Source organism: Lynx canadensis, chromosome F2 (genome assembly GCF_007474595.2).
Source record: "Lynx canadensis isolate LIC74 chromosome F2, mLynCan4.pri.v2, whole genome shotgun sequence".
Classification (NCBI taxonomy): Eukaryota; Metazoa; Chordata; class Mammalia; order Carnivora; family Felidae; genus Lynx; species Lynx canadensis.
Window position 1 is genome coordinate 30,862,641 of NC_044320.2, and position 15,745 is coordinate 30,878,385.

Sequence of the window (15,745 nt, forward strand, 5' to 3'; positions counted from 1 at the left end):
TATTTTGCTCTGACTCAAATCTGCAGAATATCTGTAAAATGTTTTCACACAACCATATAATATTACTGTTATTTTCTAAAATTAATATCAACCTTGCAAAATAATAAGTGGACCTTTACATATACTTAGGTGCAAACCCAAGTCAAATATAGGTATCAAAGAATGAAAATCCAAATATTAATTGATCTGTATTATTTTTTTAAATATTTATTTTGAGAGAGAGAGAAAACGTGAGTGGGGGAAGGGCAGAGAGAAAGAAGGAGAGAGAGAATCCCAAACCCGTTCTGTGCTGTCAGCAGGGAGTCTGATGTGGGATCGATTTCACAAACCATGAGAGCATGACCTGAGCCGAAATCAAGAGTCAGATGCTTAACTGACTAAGCCACCCAGGTGCCCCTCATATTATTTCTGTTTAATAATAATGTAACATTTGTTCAGAGCTGGCCTAAGTCCCAGTAGTGTCTCCCTCATACAGAGATATTAACTATATTGTGAGTGGATAAGATTTATAAATAAGACTCAGGTACAGAAGTGGTAATACACGTGGATATGAAAAGAATATTCCTAGATGATTTTGATGAATGATAACTGAGGAACCATGTTAGGTAGAGTTGGAAAGAAGGTAGAGGGTCAACTAGAGAAGACCTTGTATATCAAATTGACAACCTGACAACCTGAGTGTAGCTATTCTGAGCCCCGAGGAACCACTGAAGGACCTGAGCAAGTGTGCATTTGTTCCAATTGCCCAGATGGATATAAAACAATATATATAGGGTCAGTAGGAAATGACCAGACATCAGAGAACTAATTACATTAGGCATCAAATGTGATTTATCCACTAGTTTTTGAATTATAGACTAGTATTCTTCAGTCTGCAAAGAGTAATATCAGATACTAATTGAGAACATAAATTCCCAGTCCTAGTGAAAAGGCCTTTTTCACAAATAACCAGATGATTTTTTATATGTACAACTGTTGCAGAGCCTCGGATGTACGTTAATTTAAATTTTATATAAGAAATGTTTCTAGAGAGTAAGGTAGGTTAGGTTCTTTGAAGAATGCCATATTTGAGGTTAAACAGTTGGCATTTTGAACTTAATTTTAGGGATACTCCTAGAATATAAGCCCCTTAATGGCATGGCCCTTTGGTATATCTTAAGTGCTTAGAATAATTCCTGGTATGTAATATGTGCTCAACAAACATTTCTTCAGGGAATGTATAATGATTAAGAACTTGGATTTTAAAGTCAAACATAGCCAGATTCCAGCTTATTTATCTTCTCTAAATCTTGGAATGTAAAATTGGTATATTGATGCTTAGATCACAGATTTAATATAAAAGTAAATTAAAGAATAAATGGAAAGCATTTAGCAGATTGTTTGGCACAGAGCAAGTCCTCAATCAATGACAATTATTATTAGTATTGCTGTTAAGAATAATGTGTACACATCGTCACTGCTTAACATTAACATAGTTGTATGCTGTAATGGCACTCTACAAGGCATTTTTTTTCTTTGGAGATTAATACTTGTAATAAAATCAACCCATTTTCCTTTTGTGGATCCTGTACTATCAGAACCATATGAGTTTGAGTATGCATTGTGAAAAAACACCAAACACACAAGCCATAGAGAATTTTGCTATCTGTCATTTGGAGTCTTCCTTTTCTTCCTTTTCTTTTTCTTTCTTTTTTTTTCTTTCTTTTCTTTCTTTCTTTCTTTCTCTCTTTCTTTCTTTCTTTCTTTCTTTCTTCTTCCCCTTTCTCCCCCCTCCTCTTTCTTTCTTTCTGAATGTATGTCTCTTTATTTTCTTTCTTTCTTTCTTTCTTTCTTTCTTTCTTTCTTTCTTTCTTTCTTTTTCCTTCCCCTTTCTCTTCCCTTTTCTGTTTCTTTCTTTCTTTCTTTCTTTCTTTCTTTCTTTCTTTCTTTCTTTCTTTCTTTCCCTCCCTCCCTCCCTCCCTCCCTCCCTCCTAGATTGGGTCTTGCAGTAGTTTGTTAAAAGGGCTGAGTGCAAAGAAAGGAGGAAATAATGAAAAAGGCAAACATTCAATAAACTGGTCTTATGGGTTCTGTTACTTCTGTTGAATAGCTTATCTTTTTTCCTTTTTTTAACTTTCAGGTTGTATTTAAAGGTGTCACACTGGACCAGCAGGGCAAACAGAGCAGCCTGATCTTACATGGTGCTGATTTCAGCACTAAAGATGCAGATAATGACAACTGTATGTGCAAATGTGCCCTCATGCTAACAGGAGGTAAGTCCTATGGGGCCGTTCTCTAAGTTATGTTTCATTGGTTTGAGGCTTGAAGTTTCTTATCTATGAGAAAGGACTGTGATCTTCTGGTCAGGAAACTTAAGAGCAAGTCCCTAGAGATCATTTTGTTTTGCCCACTAATTTACCATGTGCAAGACATTGCTAGCATATTTATAAGTTTGCCTCCTCCCCCATTGTCTGTAAAGGGGGCATGCTAAGCTTGGTTCTGAAAAAATTCTTTAGCTTCTTAAAGTGCCAGTTATTCTACCTTCTAAATAATCATAATGATACCCATAGTGGAATGGGTAACAATTTGGGAATTCAGCATACACGGGAAAGCCAACAAAAAACAAACAAAGAAACAAAAAAACCACCTTCTTACAAAGTATTTTGCAACTATGTAGTACGGTTCATTGACTATTCTATTGAAATTGAATAAGAAGAATAAAGAAGTGTACTGAGATCTAAAGTTATAAAATTCAGACCAGCAACACTAGGGCTTTTCAATGTATGGTATTGACTTCTGCAAGACATTTGAGCTGGTCTAAGAGATACCATTAAATAATACTATATCACCGAGTAAGAAAGATAAATCCTTTTTTAACCTTCTCATTGTCTTTGAGCCTTCTGATTGTGTCAAAAGAGAAATTCTCACTTTGGTGCTAGTGTATCTATAATACTTCTTGAACACTTACTCGATAATCATTCAATAATCTTTAGAGCAAAGAAGGAGAAAACCCTTAGGCCTCAGGCTCAGGGCCTTGGTTAGACAATGGAACCTACCTAGAAGTGAATAAAGTGATCTTGTTTTAATTGTATTGGGTTTTATATCTCCCTTTTATTGTAGCAAGTGGTACTGTTTTCTTCTTTAAAAGAATTATATAATCTTTGCATTTTTAAAGTATTCACAATATTTGATCTATAACAAATTATTGATTTAAAGAAAAAATTAAATGTTAATAAAAATTATAAATGGATGATGGCAAAAATCTGTGAAGTTGATGCATGACTGGCTGAAGTTTGAGAAACATGTGGCTGAAACCCAATGGCAAGCAAGGTAGCTCAAGTCAAGCTATAGGTTCTGGCAAGGAAGGAGTTGGCACCCAGCAAAACTGTAAAGGAAAACTTTTTTCCAGTGCTTCTCTTCTCACAGTTTTTTTGTTCTTTCTCTCTCTGAATGGAATAGCAGTCACTCCAACCCTCAGCTTTCCTGGTTCTCCTTCTGTGTTAATCTACAACAAACCATGTTTTCATTGACAGTAAGGAAAAAAAAAAGCCTCGAAATCAATTATTATATATTAGTATATGTTATTGCATAGGTTGTACTCCCTTAGTTGAATGCCAAACCAGCTGTGTGAGATAAGCAGGGAGACAAACTCTATCTCCACTTTGTACATAAGGAAAATAAAAGCAAGTTAATGCTTACCATTTTATATTTAACACCCAGCACAGTAGATGTGGCACACAGGAACTCAGTTAAAAGTATGGCACATGAATAAATGAACATTTTGTAACCCTTGAAATCATGTTCAAATTTTGAAGCCAGTGAAATGGATCATTAGGTTGACACTTTGTCATCAGTTAACAGAGCATGGAAGAATAGGGAGGGGTGGTTTTACAGAAATCTTTCCACCTTCATCCCATCCCCACGTCCTCCATTATTACCACCACCAAATCACATCCCATTGACCCCCCTCCACCACACTTACATTAACATCATTTCAACATGGGACCAACTCTAGTATTATCAAAGCCAACCTGTTACGATTCTTCTTCTATCATATCCTCCTCCTTAAACTTTAAAATGCTATTCTGGCATCATATGCAACCTCATCAAATAGGTAAAAGTCCTCAATATGTAACTTTATGACCCCCTCCCCAAAACAGTTGTTAAAATTTAGATTGGTACCCACAGGTTAGGTTTTAAACTTTTCCTGAAAGAAAAAAAAATTTTCATTACTTCCCTGATCCCATAAATGGAATTGTCAACAACTTTATACAGAGACAAAAGGACTTTGATTGTCTAGTTTGCTGTTCATTTTAATATTGAAATGTGCTTCATTTTCTCCATGTCTATTTTTACAGATAGCTTTTCTTACCAAATAAATGCAATTCCTGAAAGAACAACAGTAAAATATTTCAAATGTTGCCTTAGAAGAGCATTCCAATATGTTCATATTTCTGTCATAATAATGAGAAATATAGAGCTAAGCAAAGAGGAAAATGCACCTCTTGGTTGTTGGTGAGAAAATTTCATTGCTCAGATTTATGATTTTATTTCTGCTTCAAATGATTGAACTTTGTCATGTTCTTTCATCCATAATCATTCCTGGACCTGCTTCTTACTCACCAATAAACACATATGTTGGGGAGAGAAAATTTCCACTTATTGCTTGGGCTGGAATAGTCTAACTAAATGTGTTTTTGTAATAAACGCCATTACCCTATCAAATATCCTTTTGAAAGAATCCAGGCCTTGCAAACCTATTCACTCTGCAAAGCTAAAATGTGGAATTTAGATGGCTAAGAACTGGAGAGCATAAGGATGAATGTCAATGACAGTCCAGGTAACTTGAGTATTGCCTGGAACTTTAGGTCCTACTTAGCTACTCCCCACTACCAGTATTTATTCTGTCATAGTTTCCCTTAGAACCATTTTCTTCATCTAATGGTTTTTCCTTTCTTTTTTAATTTGTATTTGAACTTGCTGCCTATTTTAAATAGTTTCCTTTAAGCAATAAGATTTTATAGTCTTTGAAGCTAATAATTCATAGTTTTCTGTCACCATCAATTAAAGTTTTATTTCATCTTGTTTATTTACAAAATTTTTCCTTTGTTTCTTCTGAAAGAAATTAAGGGTAGAGTAAGATTTATCACCCACTAACTGTCCTAAATAGTTTTGTGCAAGTACATGCAGGGATTTGGGTTGGCGAATGTGGTATCGTTGCCACCTTTATATGACAGAGATTGAACAACAAGAGACAAGCTTAATTGAAAGCAGAAGGTATTTCAGTTAGGCATAAAGTAGAACATTTTGATCTTTCTTTATTCTTTCCCAATATCCTAACTTCTTAACTTTCTTCTATCAATTTAACATATTTTTAACAAGTAACTATTACAGATCAACTACTCTTAGAGAAATGAGCAAGACAGAATAGAACTTGCATCTATTGAGGGAGACCATCAACAAAAGAGTAAGCAATAAATAACAATTTCAAACCATAACCAGTTTCAGAGGCAAAATATAACATGATGGAGTTGTTGGAGAAAGGGGAAGTAACTTTAGATGGAGTGTCCAGGGATCAAATGCTGCCAGGGAGGATTGTTCATTTTTGTGGTGGACATCTTCAAGAAGAGAATATAAAGCTATTTTATCTAAAAGAGCTTACTTATGCATGTTCCTGCAGTTGAGGGTCTAGACAAGAAAGTCTCTACTTTCTTCTGGTTCTGTGATTCTATTATTCCATGTACTCACTGTGGCTGATGTAAGGAAAACCATGTGATATTATTTTTCAGTGCATGGGTTGTGATTCGTAGTATAGTGTAGAGTGGAAAGGAGGTGTAATGGGCTGAGAAAGTACATTTACATCAATAGAAATAGATACCACAATGCTTTATACCTCCTTTCCCAGAAGTATATGTACTTGTTTCTACCTTACCAGAAAGCCAGCAATTTTTCCATCCAATGTAAATGTTGAAAATTTTTCATGTTTTGTTACAGATTTCTTCTGGGACCAGAATATATATTTCAAGGTCAAAATTGCCCCATACAGTTGCTTCTGTGCAACTGCCCTTTTAATTAATAGTTAAATAAAGGTGATTTATCAGCCCAGATTTATAAGCCAGAAATGTCTTTGTTCTATGATGGAACTGACCTTAGGAAAATTTGTAAGTTTTCTCCTTAGGTTTCCTCCTATATGTAGGATATTGTGAAAAATCCATATACCTCAGTATTGGGAGGGACCAAGTTAAGAGATGATTGTAGGCAGTATTTTCAGTCCTGTAGGACAGTTCGTTTTGTGCCTTCCTGAGCCCAAAGAAAGGAATCAGTTTCTTTTAAACTTAACAGTTTTATCTACTATTTAACATTAAGAAAATGAAAATGTAATCTCATTCAATGCATGCTTTTGTTTTATAGGGATTTATTGTATATAAAAACAAATATGTAAAAATCTTCTGACTCCAGAATTCTGAAAAGGAACAACTTAGATTGTCACATTCAAAGCGAATATTACATTTCAAGAAAACGGGGTCTTTAGTACTAAATTAGCATTCTTCAAATAGTCTTTCTAAAAGACTATTAGAAACTACAGTTACTAAAGGTTGCTGACAAAACAAAACATTGTATTGTTTTACATTCTGTTCCTTACCTTACTTTTCTTTCAACACAGTTTCCACATTTAGTGTATAATATAAAAACTATGTAAAAATGTGACCTAACCTTCTACAGAAAGAATCTGTTGTGGTAGAAACTCTGATCTCTTTTCCCACGCATAAACTATGTCAGACGACAGACAAGACTTTGCTAAAGCTAACAAAGGATATTTCTCAGTTCAGCCCTTAAAAGACAGGATAAAGCCATACACATAAATTTCTTAGTACACCCTACAACTTCCCAGATGCTAACAGCAGAGTTGGTAAATGCTTGCAGGGAGAGTTGATATTGCCTGCTATATAATCTTGAAGACAAAGAAAATGAAAGAAATTAGCAGCTTCTCCAACTGGCAAATGACGCTGAGTGACAAGATCTTTGGGAAAATATAATCATCTTAGAGTTTTTAATAATCCAGGAAGGATGTGCTAAGCATTGCCAGATAACTGGCATTCCCTAGGTTTTAAGGCAAAAATGTTGAGGGAAAAGATCCATATGGATAATTTAAGGTTGACCACAGAAATCTACATTGCATTACTTTATTTCAAAGCAATTTCTCATTTGTACATATCCAGTACACAAAATGTTCCACAAAATGTGTGTTGCAGAGACTCTGTGCTGTCTACTACTGTATACTGAGTGCCTAGCACAGTGCCTGGCACATAGTATGTGCTCAATAAATATTGGTCGAGTGAATGAATACTTTATCACAGGCTCTGAAAGGGCATTACAAAGTCACAAATGATCCCAGTGAGAAGGCATAAAAGTAAATCAGTGTGAGTCTGAATGTGACTGTTGCTTGAACTGAGGTTTAAAATACATAAGTATACATATGTATTTGCAGGCACACACATGAAACAATTTGATGAAGATATGAGAATTGGGACTAAATTTTAAGAATAACTAAACCCCAGAAGACTAAGCTCGAGAACTGGAAAAATTTGTTAGATTCCTGTCTTCCAAGTAAATATGAACATTTCTAAGTACAAATTTATATTCCTATTTTCTGAAGGAAATTTTTGCTTATTGGGAAAAGAAAAGCAGAGAATATCAGAAAATGTCTTTCAAACGGTAAATTTGGGAAAAAAAAAGTGAACCAGAACTGATAGTCCCATAGTACAAGTCTGCCACCGAAGGTTAATAATTGACAATGCATGAGAAATCATCAAACGCTTACTTTTGTGTTATTTTACTCTCATAATAATATATCAAATATTACTGCACTCATATGAACAGGCATTTTTGCATTATCTTAAATGGTTTATATTTAATAACTTACAGGACACTTCTAAAAACCCTTTGAAATCAGCACCACAGTAATGCTTTTGGCAAGAAGTGAGATACAGAAACATTAGATAATTTACCCAAGGTCACAGAATTAGCACTAGAGGTAAGATTTGAACACAACCTCCAGATAAGCCATCACTTTATCTGCTCCTTCTCCGGCCTCTGTTAAAATGAGTGGCATTCAAAGGCAACAGGTATCTCTCTATTTTACTGTTTGCAGCGCGTTAGCAGGGATTTCCTCATTTAAACCTTAAAAGTGAAATGAGGTGCAAGGGAGGGAAGAGACAGTAAGAGAATACCTAAAGGTTTTCAGTGAATTCAAGATCACTGGCCAGGATCAACAACTTTTCATCTTTGGAACAAAAAGAAGAGAAAGGGAAAAAAAGCCAAGTCCTTGGCCTGAGAGGGATATAGTATGAGGTGACAGAGAGAACACAGACATCTAGGAAAGGTCCTTTGCCTCCCGCGTGCTACTCCTTGAGGCTACCTATGGATAAGGCCAAGTTTGTGCACGTGAACTCAGTAAGTGATTTTCATAATGAAAAATGGCACCATCAGTTTTGTGCAGCCTCATTCTTAGTTAGCAAGAGAGGAACTCTTATGTTCTGTGCAAGTTCTTTTGTGCATTGCTGACTAGAATGTATGCATTGAAAATGAATGAAAGAAATCCATAAGAACAGATATATCTTTACAGTTTGTTGTACTTTTTACCTTAGAAAGGAAGTGTTGAGAGACATTTTGTTTAGGATCAGAAGAATTTGAGAGTTAGGTTTCCTGATTTTCAAATAAATTTGAACTTCCTGAGTACAAAGTTTAGAATCAAATTCCTACTTTCTGGGCAACGTTTTATTTATTGGTGATAAAATGTGAGTTTTCTGCTTCAAAGATAAAAGACTGGAATGATTTTTAAAGGCCGGAGAGCCAGGCATAGTTAGGACAAAGCTAAATTTTAATGAGTTAAGTGTAAATGAATTAGAAACATGCATCTCAGATTACTTATTAAAATATACATGAGGTTACAGGTTATAAAGAAAAATGCTTGGCAACGTACAACCCAGCAGTTGCCAATCTTAAAACATTTGAGACATTTTATCAGTTGTCCCAACAGCAGATGGACACTGCTGGTTTCTTCTGTCCTTTGCTTGCATCACTGCGTTCTTTAAAGCTTAAAGTGTCTTTCCTAGATTAACTTCTTTAGCATATTGCGCATTTGTTATTCCTAGGCACACAGAGTTAATATTTCCCCAAGATTGTAAAGCACATATAATATTATTCAGCTACTTGGTATCTTATCAGAGAGGAACTGCAAACCCAGGCATACTCTCTATATGTTCACAAAGAACACCTTCATTCCATGCAAATTTACATAGGTACTGGTTACCCAGGAGCACACAGGATTATCTATGAATGCCAAGGAATACATATGAGTAACAAGGACTCCACTATACTTTTGCCTGTTTTCTATAATCATGCTTTAAAACCTTGTCTTTTTCAGGATTTATGTTTAAAAGAGCTGGCCATGTTCAATTTTTTCAAAGAAAAGTAGAAAGTAGAAATTCCTTTGTTGTTTTACTGCATGTGTCAGAGGAAATGGAATACTTACTTGCACACAAATAACTATTTTTGTTTCCTTGTAGTTCAGAATATCTTATAAAGGACACTGCAACAAAAATTGTCATGAGAAATAATCACCCTTTCTTTTTGTGTCGTGCCATCTTAATTCGTCATCTTTATTATCATCAATTGCTCTGTGATAGTCCATTATGTGCAAGGCCCACTGGTCTTAAGATAAAGCGTCAAATACATTAAGGTCTTTGGTTTCAACATGATGTCAAAAGAAATCACTGAAAACAATTGTTCAAATCATGTTAGTTACTTAAATGCCATTGTTTTTACAATGCAAACGTTGCACAACTTACTCATTTGGGTCCAAATTATTGCATATTTCTCTAAGAGACCCTACCAAGCAAATAAGGAGATATGTTGGCACTGATGACCTGGTCTTTATTATTAAATCATTACGGTGCCTGCCCCACAAGATGTAATCCTTTGTGTTCCTACCCTAAACCTTCCATCTTCCTTTCCACATAACTTACACTAAGCACTTATTTAGGATTCTACAGGACCGAATAGTCAATGTGTCATCTTATTTGGGCCATACGACTATGCTGGGAAAATGGTTGGCCAGACATTATAAACCACATTTTATGAATGAGGAACTAAGTGACCATGACCTTGGAACCATCTTCTTACTGCTAGGCATCAGTGTCTTTATTACAGTACTTGCCACATCAACTCAGGTTGTTTGAAGGATGAAATAAGAGAATGCATATAAATACTATAGCATAGTCCCTAATGTATATTAACTATTTTATAAATATCAAATATCATTATTATTATTACTGCTTAAGATCTCTTGGTTATTAACTGGTGCCATCAGCATCAAAGTCTGGATCTTCTAATTTCTTGTCTGGTACACTATAGGCTTTCCATTGCCCACAAGAAAATTTCTGAAAATAAAATAAAAACCTCTGTGTTCTCTCTCCTGTTTATTTTGCTAGCCTTTTGTTGTCTAGCCCCTTACCCACTGGCAGTCCAGTCAAGCCAGGCTGCTGACAGACACTCTCTCCTACTCTCTCAGGGTACACACTGTGTTCAGAATTTCTTTCTGTTCAGTGAATTCACATTCATTCTCAGAACACAGCTCAGGTGGTAAATAAGTCAACTTTGTGGACCCACTGACAGGACGTTCTGCCTCTGTATCCATAGATTTCCTTCTTCTCTAACAACCCTCACCTCATTGTTAAGCAGTTTATTGTCTCTCCCATGAACAAAACTGTGCAGTCTTTGAAGACAGGATTTCTGTTTTATTCAATCCTGACCTCTATATCTTTCTGTTGGTTAATATTTGTTGACTTGATTCTAAAATCATTTTTTTCCCCTTCATCATTCTGCCACATATGCTCAGGATGACTTTGGCAGACCATAGTTACATAATGAAGGTTCTCAATAATATTTGATTAAACATTCAGCCTGATAGATCTGGTTCCCTTGGTTAAATATTGGTTCCTATTTCGAGAGAATGTTTTGCTTATTCATCTGATGATGGACAAGTAGACTGGATAAACTCTAAAGTTTTCCATGAACGTTGTTCAACTTTCCACCAAGACTGCCTGTTTCTTTACCTTTATTTCCTGAGAGTTTCCCCCGTGTTCACTATGTTCCAGTGAACAAGCTACACTGATGTTCTTTTAGTTTCTAAACATGTCAAGCTCTCTTTCTTCCTCAGAACATTGGCATGTGCTATACTCAGCTTAAAAGAGTCTTTCCACATCTTCACATGGCTGCCTCCCTCTCATGCTTCAGATCTCATTAAATACCAGCTTGTTCTGTGAATGTGAAAAGTCAAGTAGGTCTCCTTTTATTCTCCTTCATAGCTCCTTGATTCTTTTCTTTCTTCTTCTTTTTTTAAATCATGAAGTATCGTAAGTATTTTACTTATTCGCTTGCTTTTTGTCTGTTCCTCACATGAGAAGTAAGTTCCATGAAGGTAGGGACCACTTCTGTCTTATTGAGTATTGTGTTAACAACAGTCACAATAATTACATATTGAAGGAATAAATAAAGAATGAATGAACGAACACAGTAGGCATGGATGTTATATATTGTGGTGTCTATCAAATATAACTTTTTAGTAAACTAAACTACTTCAGACTCTGAAAATTTACAAGGAGAAATAGTCAAAAACAGCCAATCTGTCAGTAAGCTTATAGTCACTCCCCCAGTCATTTGTTAAGCAAACTGTTAGGTACAGTGCTAAGTACATGAGGTAGGCCTGTAAATAGACCATGCCTTTACATTGTTCTTAGGATATTGGATAAAAGACTGTGATTTGATCTTCTGACCTTCTCAGCGTGAGGCTGCTATTTTCTCATGTTAACTATGACCCAGCCATATGGTCTTCTTTCGAGATATCCAAAATGCCATTCCCCTTACCACAAACATTACCCTCCGTTACTCATCAGAAAAAATATAGAAGATCAATTTGTCTGATTCTCTCACGTGCCCCTACTGTTTCTTGTGTCTTTGCTAAACTCATCCAAAATTTCCTAATGAATCTACCCTTCAGCCTGTGCCCTTTATTGCCAGGCTGCTGTTGGAAACAGACTCCTGTCTTCCCACAGTTGTCCAGAACTCTTGTGACTTTCTCTAAACCAAACAAAAATACATACTTTTACCTCGAGTACCTAATGTAACTTGGAGGATCATTCTATGATTCATAGAAGTTCCTAATAATAGAGTAGCTGCCTTTCCTTCAGAGACCATGGTGGATATTTGAAACACTATGAAAGGATCATTAACATGATGGAAGAGTGCATCAAGAAGGTCAGAGAAAAGGAGGAGAAAGTTGAAACACTGGAGCAATCAAGTTGGGTTTCATTTGGTGTTTTGAGAGTCTTTAGGGTAAATGCATTCCCTAATATTAGAATGCTTTTTGTAATACAAATAACATATTTTTACTAGTTGTATTTATCAAAAAAATTTAAAGGAATTAATCTTAAGAAAAAAATGTGGAATTTTACAGTTCTTCCTTCCTTGCCAAACAAGAACTTTCTCATTTCTCATGTTTTGACTGCATTAACATCTATGTTGTCTGCATACAGTTGGAAAAATAGCGTTTAATACAGTCTTTCCAAATTCAAGACATACCTTATTCTTCTCTAATATGCGCTGTGATTAATACAGCTTGCTATGTCTCTAGTATGACTTTATAAACACAACCTTGCTGTATTCATCTTCCAAAATTGAAAAATGAGAACAAGCTTTTCTCCATTTAACTTTTTCTAAAGTTTCTGCAAAATGATGCTTGTGTTATACACAAGTTAACATCAGTTAAACATCAGTTGTACAGCTTTCTCTTTCTTTAGCTATTAGTCCCTTAGGTATAACTCTGTAATCAAAGGGAGGTCAGCTGTATCCAAATAAAAATATGCCAGAATGTCTCTGGCATAGATCTCTCCCTAAAGATTTCAGTAGTGTTACTTCAGGAGACAGAGAAAAAGTACTATGTTTTATCTAAAAATCAAAGAACTTAATTCATTAAAAAAATAAATTACTAAGTTACCCTTACAGAGAACTATACAAGCATAGGATCTCCATGTTGCTCATCAAGTTGTTTTTCTTTTTAATAAGTTTTGAAAGAGCTTGAACAATCACAGAAAAAAAAATACTGCTGTATAGACACTGTATGGCTACTATTGATGAACACTTCTCATATTGCTGTAAAATATAGGGAGAACATAGTAATTCAAATTCAATTTGTGCATCATAGTCATTGCCCAGTATCCAATTAGTTTCAGAAGCAGCTGAGGGCCAGTTGTTGGCAAAAATATGAAGTAGATGGAGAACATTTCTTTCACTCTATGTAGATATCAGTTGTCAAATCTTCTGAACTTCCTCGCTAATTATTGTTCTAGTCCTAATAACAAGCTTAACATGGAATGACTAAGGGTATCTGCATTTTACTTGCCCTACATATAAATCTAGGTCTGAAATAGATCTTATCTTGAATCCCAGAAGTTTCCCATCATTACAATGGGAAATGAGTCCCAATGGAGTGACCCTGAAGCTTGGTTTCCATGGAAGCTTTCCTCTCTACTCATACATGGCCTAAATTGGATGTCACTTAAAACAGTTGCACTTACCCAGAAGCTTTTTGTTGAATGCCTCGTATTTGCAACTGGTCATAACAAGTATAAATGAATTCCACCTTGGTTAATTCCACTAATTTCCAGATGTTCAATTTACTTATAATTGTTTCTTCTCCTTCTTTTCTCTTTCATTATTAACTAATTTTTCAGGCTGGTGGTTTGATGCTTGTGGCCCATCCAATCTAAATGGAATGTTCTATACTGCTGGACAAAACCATGGAAAACTGAATGGGATAAAGTGGCACTACTTCAAAGGGCCCAGTTACTCCTTACGTTCCACAACTATGATGATTCGACCTTTGGACTTTTGAAGGCATAATGTCGAAAGGAGTCATAAAAGCAAATCTGAAGCTACCAGATAAGAAACTGCTTGAAAACTTCTGAAGCAAACAATATTGTCTCCCTTCCAGCCACAAGTGGCATTTATGTGAAGTCACCAAGGTTCTTGACTGTGGACTTGGAGCCTTTAGAGTTCACAAAAGTCTCTAGATGGGATTAATTGTGTTCATAAGTCTTGACTGTGGGGAATGCCACTCACCATCATGTTTTAAAAAGGGAAGAAACTGCTCAGTTCACTGTGCTTCAAACTACTACTGGATCTTATTTTAGAACTATGGTAGCCAGATGATAAATATGGTTAATTTCATATAAAAACTGAAGAAGAAGAAGAAGAAGAAGAAGAAGAAGAAGAAGAAGAAGAAGAAGAAGAGGAGGAGGAGGAGGAAGAGGAAGAAGGAGAAGGAGAAGGAGAAGAAGAAGGAGAGAAGGTATAGGAAGAGGAGGAGAAGGGAGAAGGAGGGAAATGAACAACAACAAAGAAAGAATATACATGAAAAATACAAACAGGCCTGCCGTAATCCTTTGGAAAAGATGTATCACACAAGTGAAATGGTGTTATTTCTATGCAAACCTACTAAAAATCAGTTTATACTTTTGCACAATTTTGATAAAAGTTTAAGAATAATAGCATTGCCCTCTAAGTTGGTTAAATGTTAATGGATTTCAGAAGCCTAACTCTTAAGTCATACTTACTAGTTGATTTCAGTTAACCCATCTTCAAATGTAAATTCCATTTTGGTAAACCATAATGACTTGTAGTGCATGAAGAATAATAGTGTGAGTTAGAAACATCCTCCATTTACTCTGATTTTTTGATACAGTTTTCAGAAAAGAAATAGACAGGATCAAGTATGGACATATAAAGCAAAAAATTACCCCCCATGCTACAGTTTTCATTTACTTTAAAAACCGAGTGACATATAAATATATTTATAGCGTGAGTAAAATTTAAAGAATGTGAAATATACCATCAAGCTCTTAAAATAATATACATGCATTTAATATTTCCTTTGATATTATACATGAAACCAGTATTTTAGAGTGTATTCAGTTGGAGTAAAACCAAATAAACTGGAACAGTTCATTTTACAATATCTTCTTGCATGTGTACACTTAAGTGTAACTTCATTATTTTTAAAATCACCATTTCAATTCTTCATTCTGTTATTTCATGCTAATTTAATTTTTGCTAATTAAGTGAAACATGTTTTCCAGATTCACCCTGTTCCAGTTTCTAGGAGAGATACACTTTGAAGTCTATAAAAATAAAAGAAGAATTATAAATACCATTGTACGTAGCATGTTTATATCCATGGTAAACCTAATAGCTGTTTAATCTGGAATATGCAAGATTGTCCTTCATTGAAGCAAACAAACACAAGTTTTGAAAGAAATCTACTATACTATTTTACATTATTTCTTCACGTTTTTCTCTCTCAGGCTCTGTTTTCATAAGCAACTTCTGATTTTTAAAAAATTATTTAGTGGAGAAAATTGTCAAAATTCTGTATTAAACATAAGGAAAACACCCCAAAAGAGAAAATTAATCAGTTATCTGAAAAATTGTGACTTCTAGCTACTATAATTCTCTCAATGAAAATATTCCTATGGGATAATCTATCTTAAGTGAATTTGGGGGGCACAAGTTTTTGTGGCAATTTGAATTTAGTACAGTATTTTATCAAAAATAAACACTGCCTCTAAGTGTTCAAGGTTACAGTAGTGAAGCATTTTTATCAAAATGTGAGTTATTATGAGGTAAGAAAACTGAAATACATATTAAG

At 35.0% G+C, this 15,745-nt stretch overlaps 1 protein-coding gene across 3 annotated transcripts in view; it reads left to right on the plus strand.

Moving 5' to 3' along the window:
* ANGPT1 (angiopoietin 1) overlaps positions 1-14,340 on the plus strand; it is a 242,426-nt gene extending 228,086 nt beyond the window's left edge. For 2 of the 3 annotated variants that reach the window (XM_030304345.1, XM_030304346.1), the window contains exon 8: positions 2,120-2,247. In XM_030304345.1, the coding sequence (XP_030160205.1) occupies positions 2,120-2,171 (52 nt within the window). In that variant the 3' untranslated portion in view covers positions 2,172-2,247. Of the gene's footprint in view, positions 1-2,119; positions 2,253-13,772 lie in introns of those variants that run through there. The other variant, XM_030304347.1, reaches the window with a different exon arrangement.
* Positions 14,341-15,745: the final 1,405 nt, after the last annotated feature.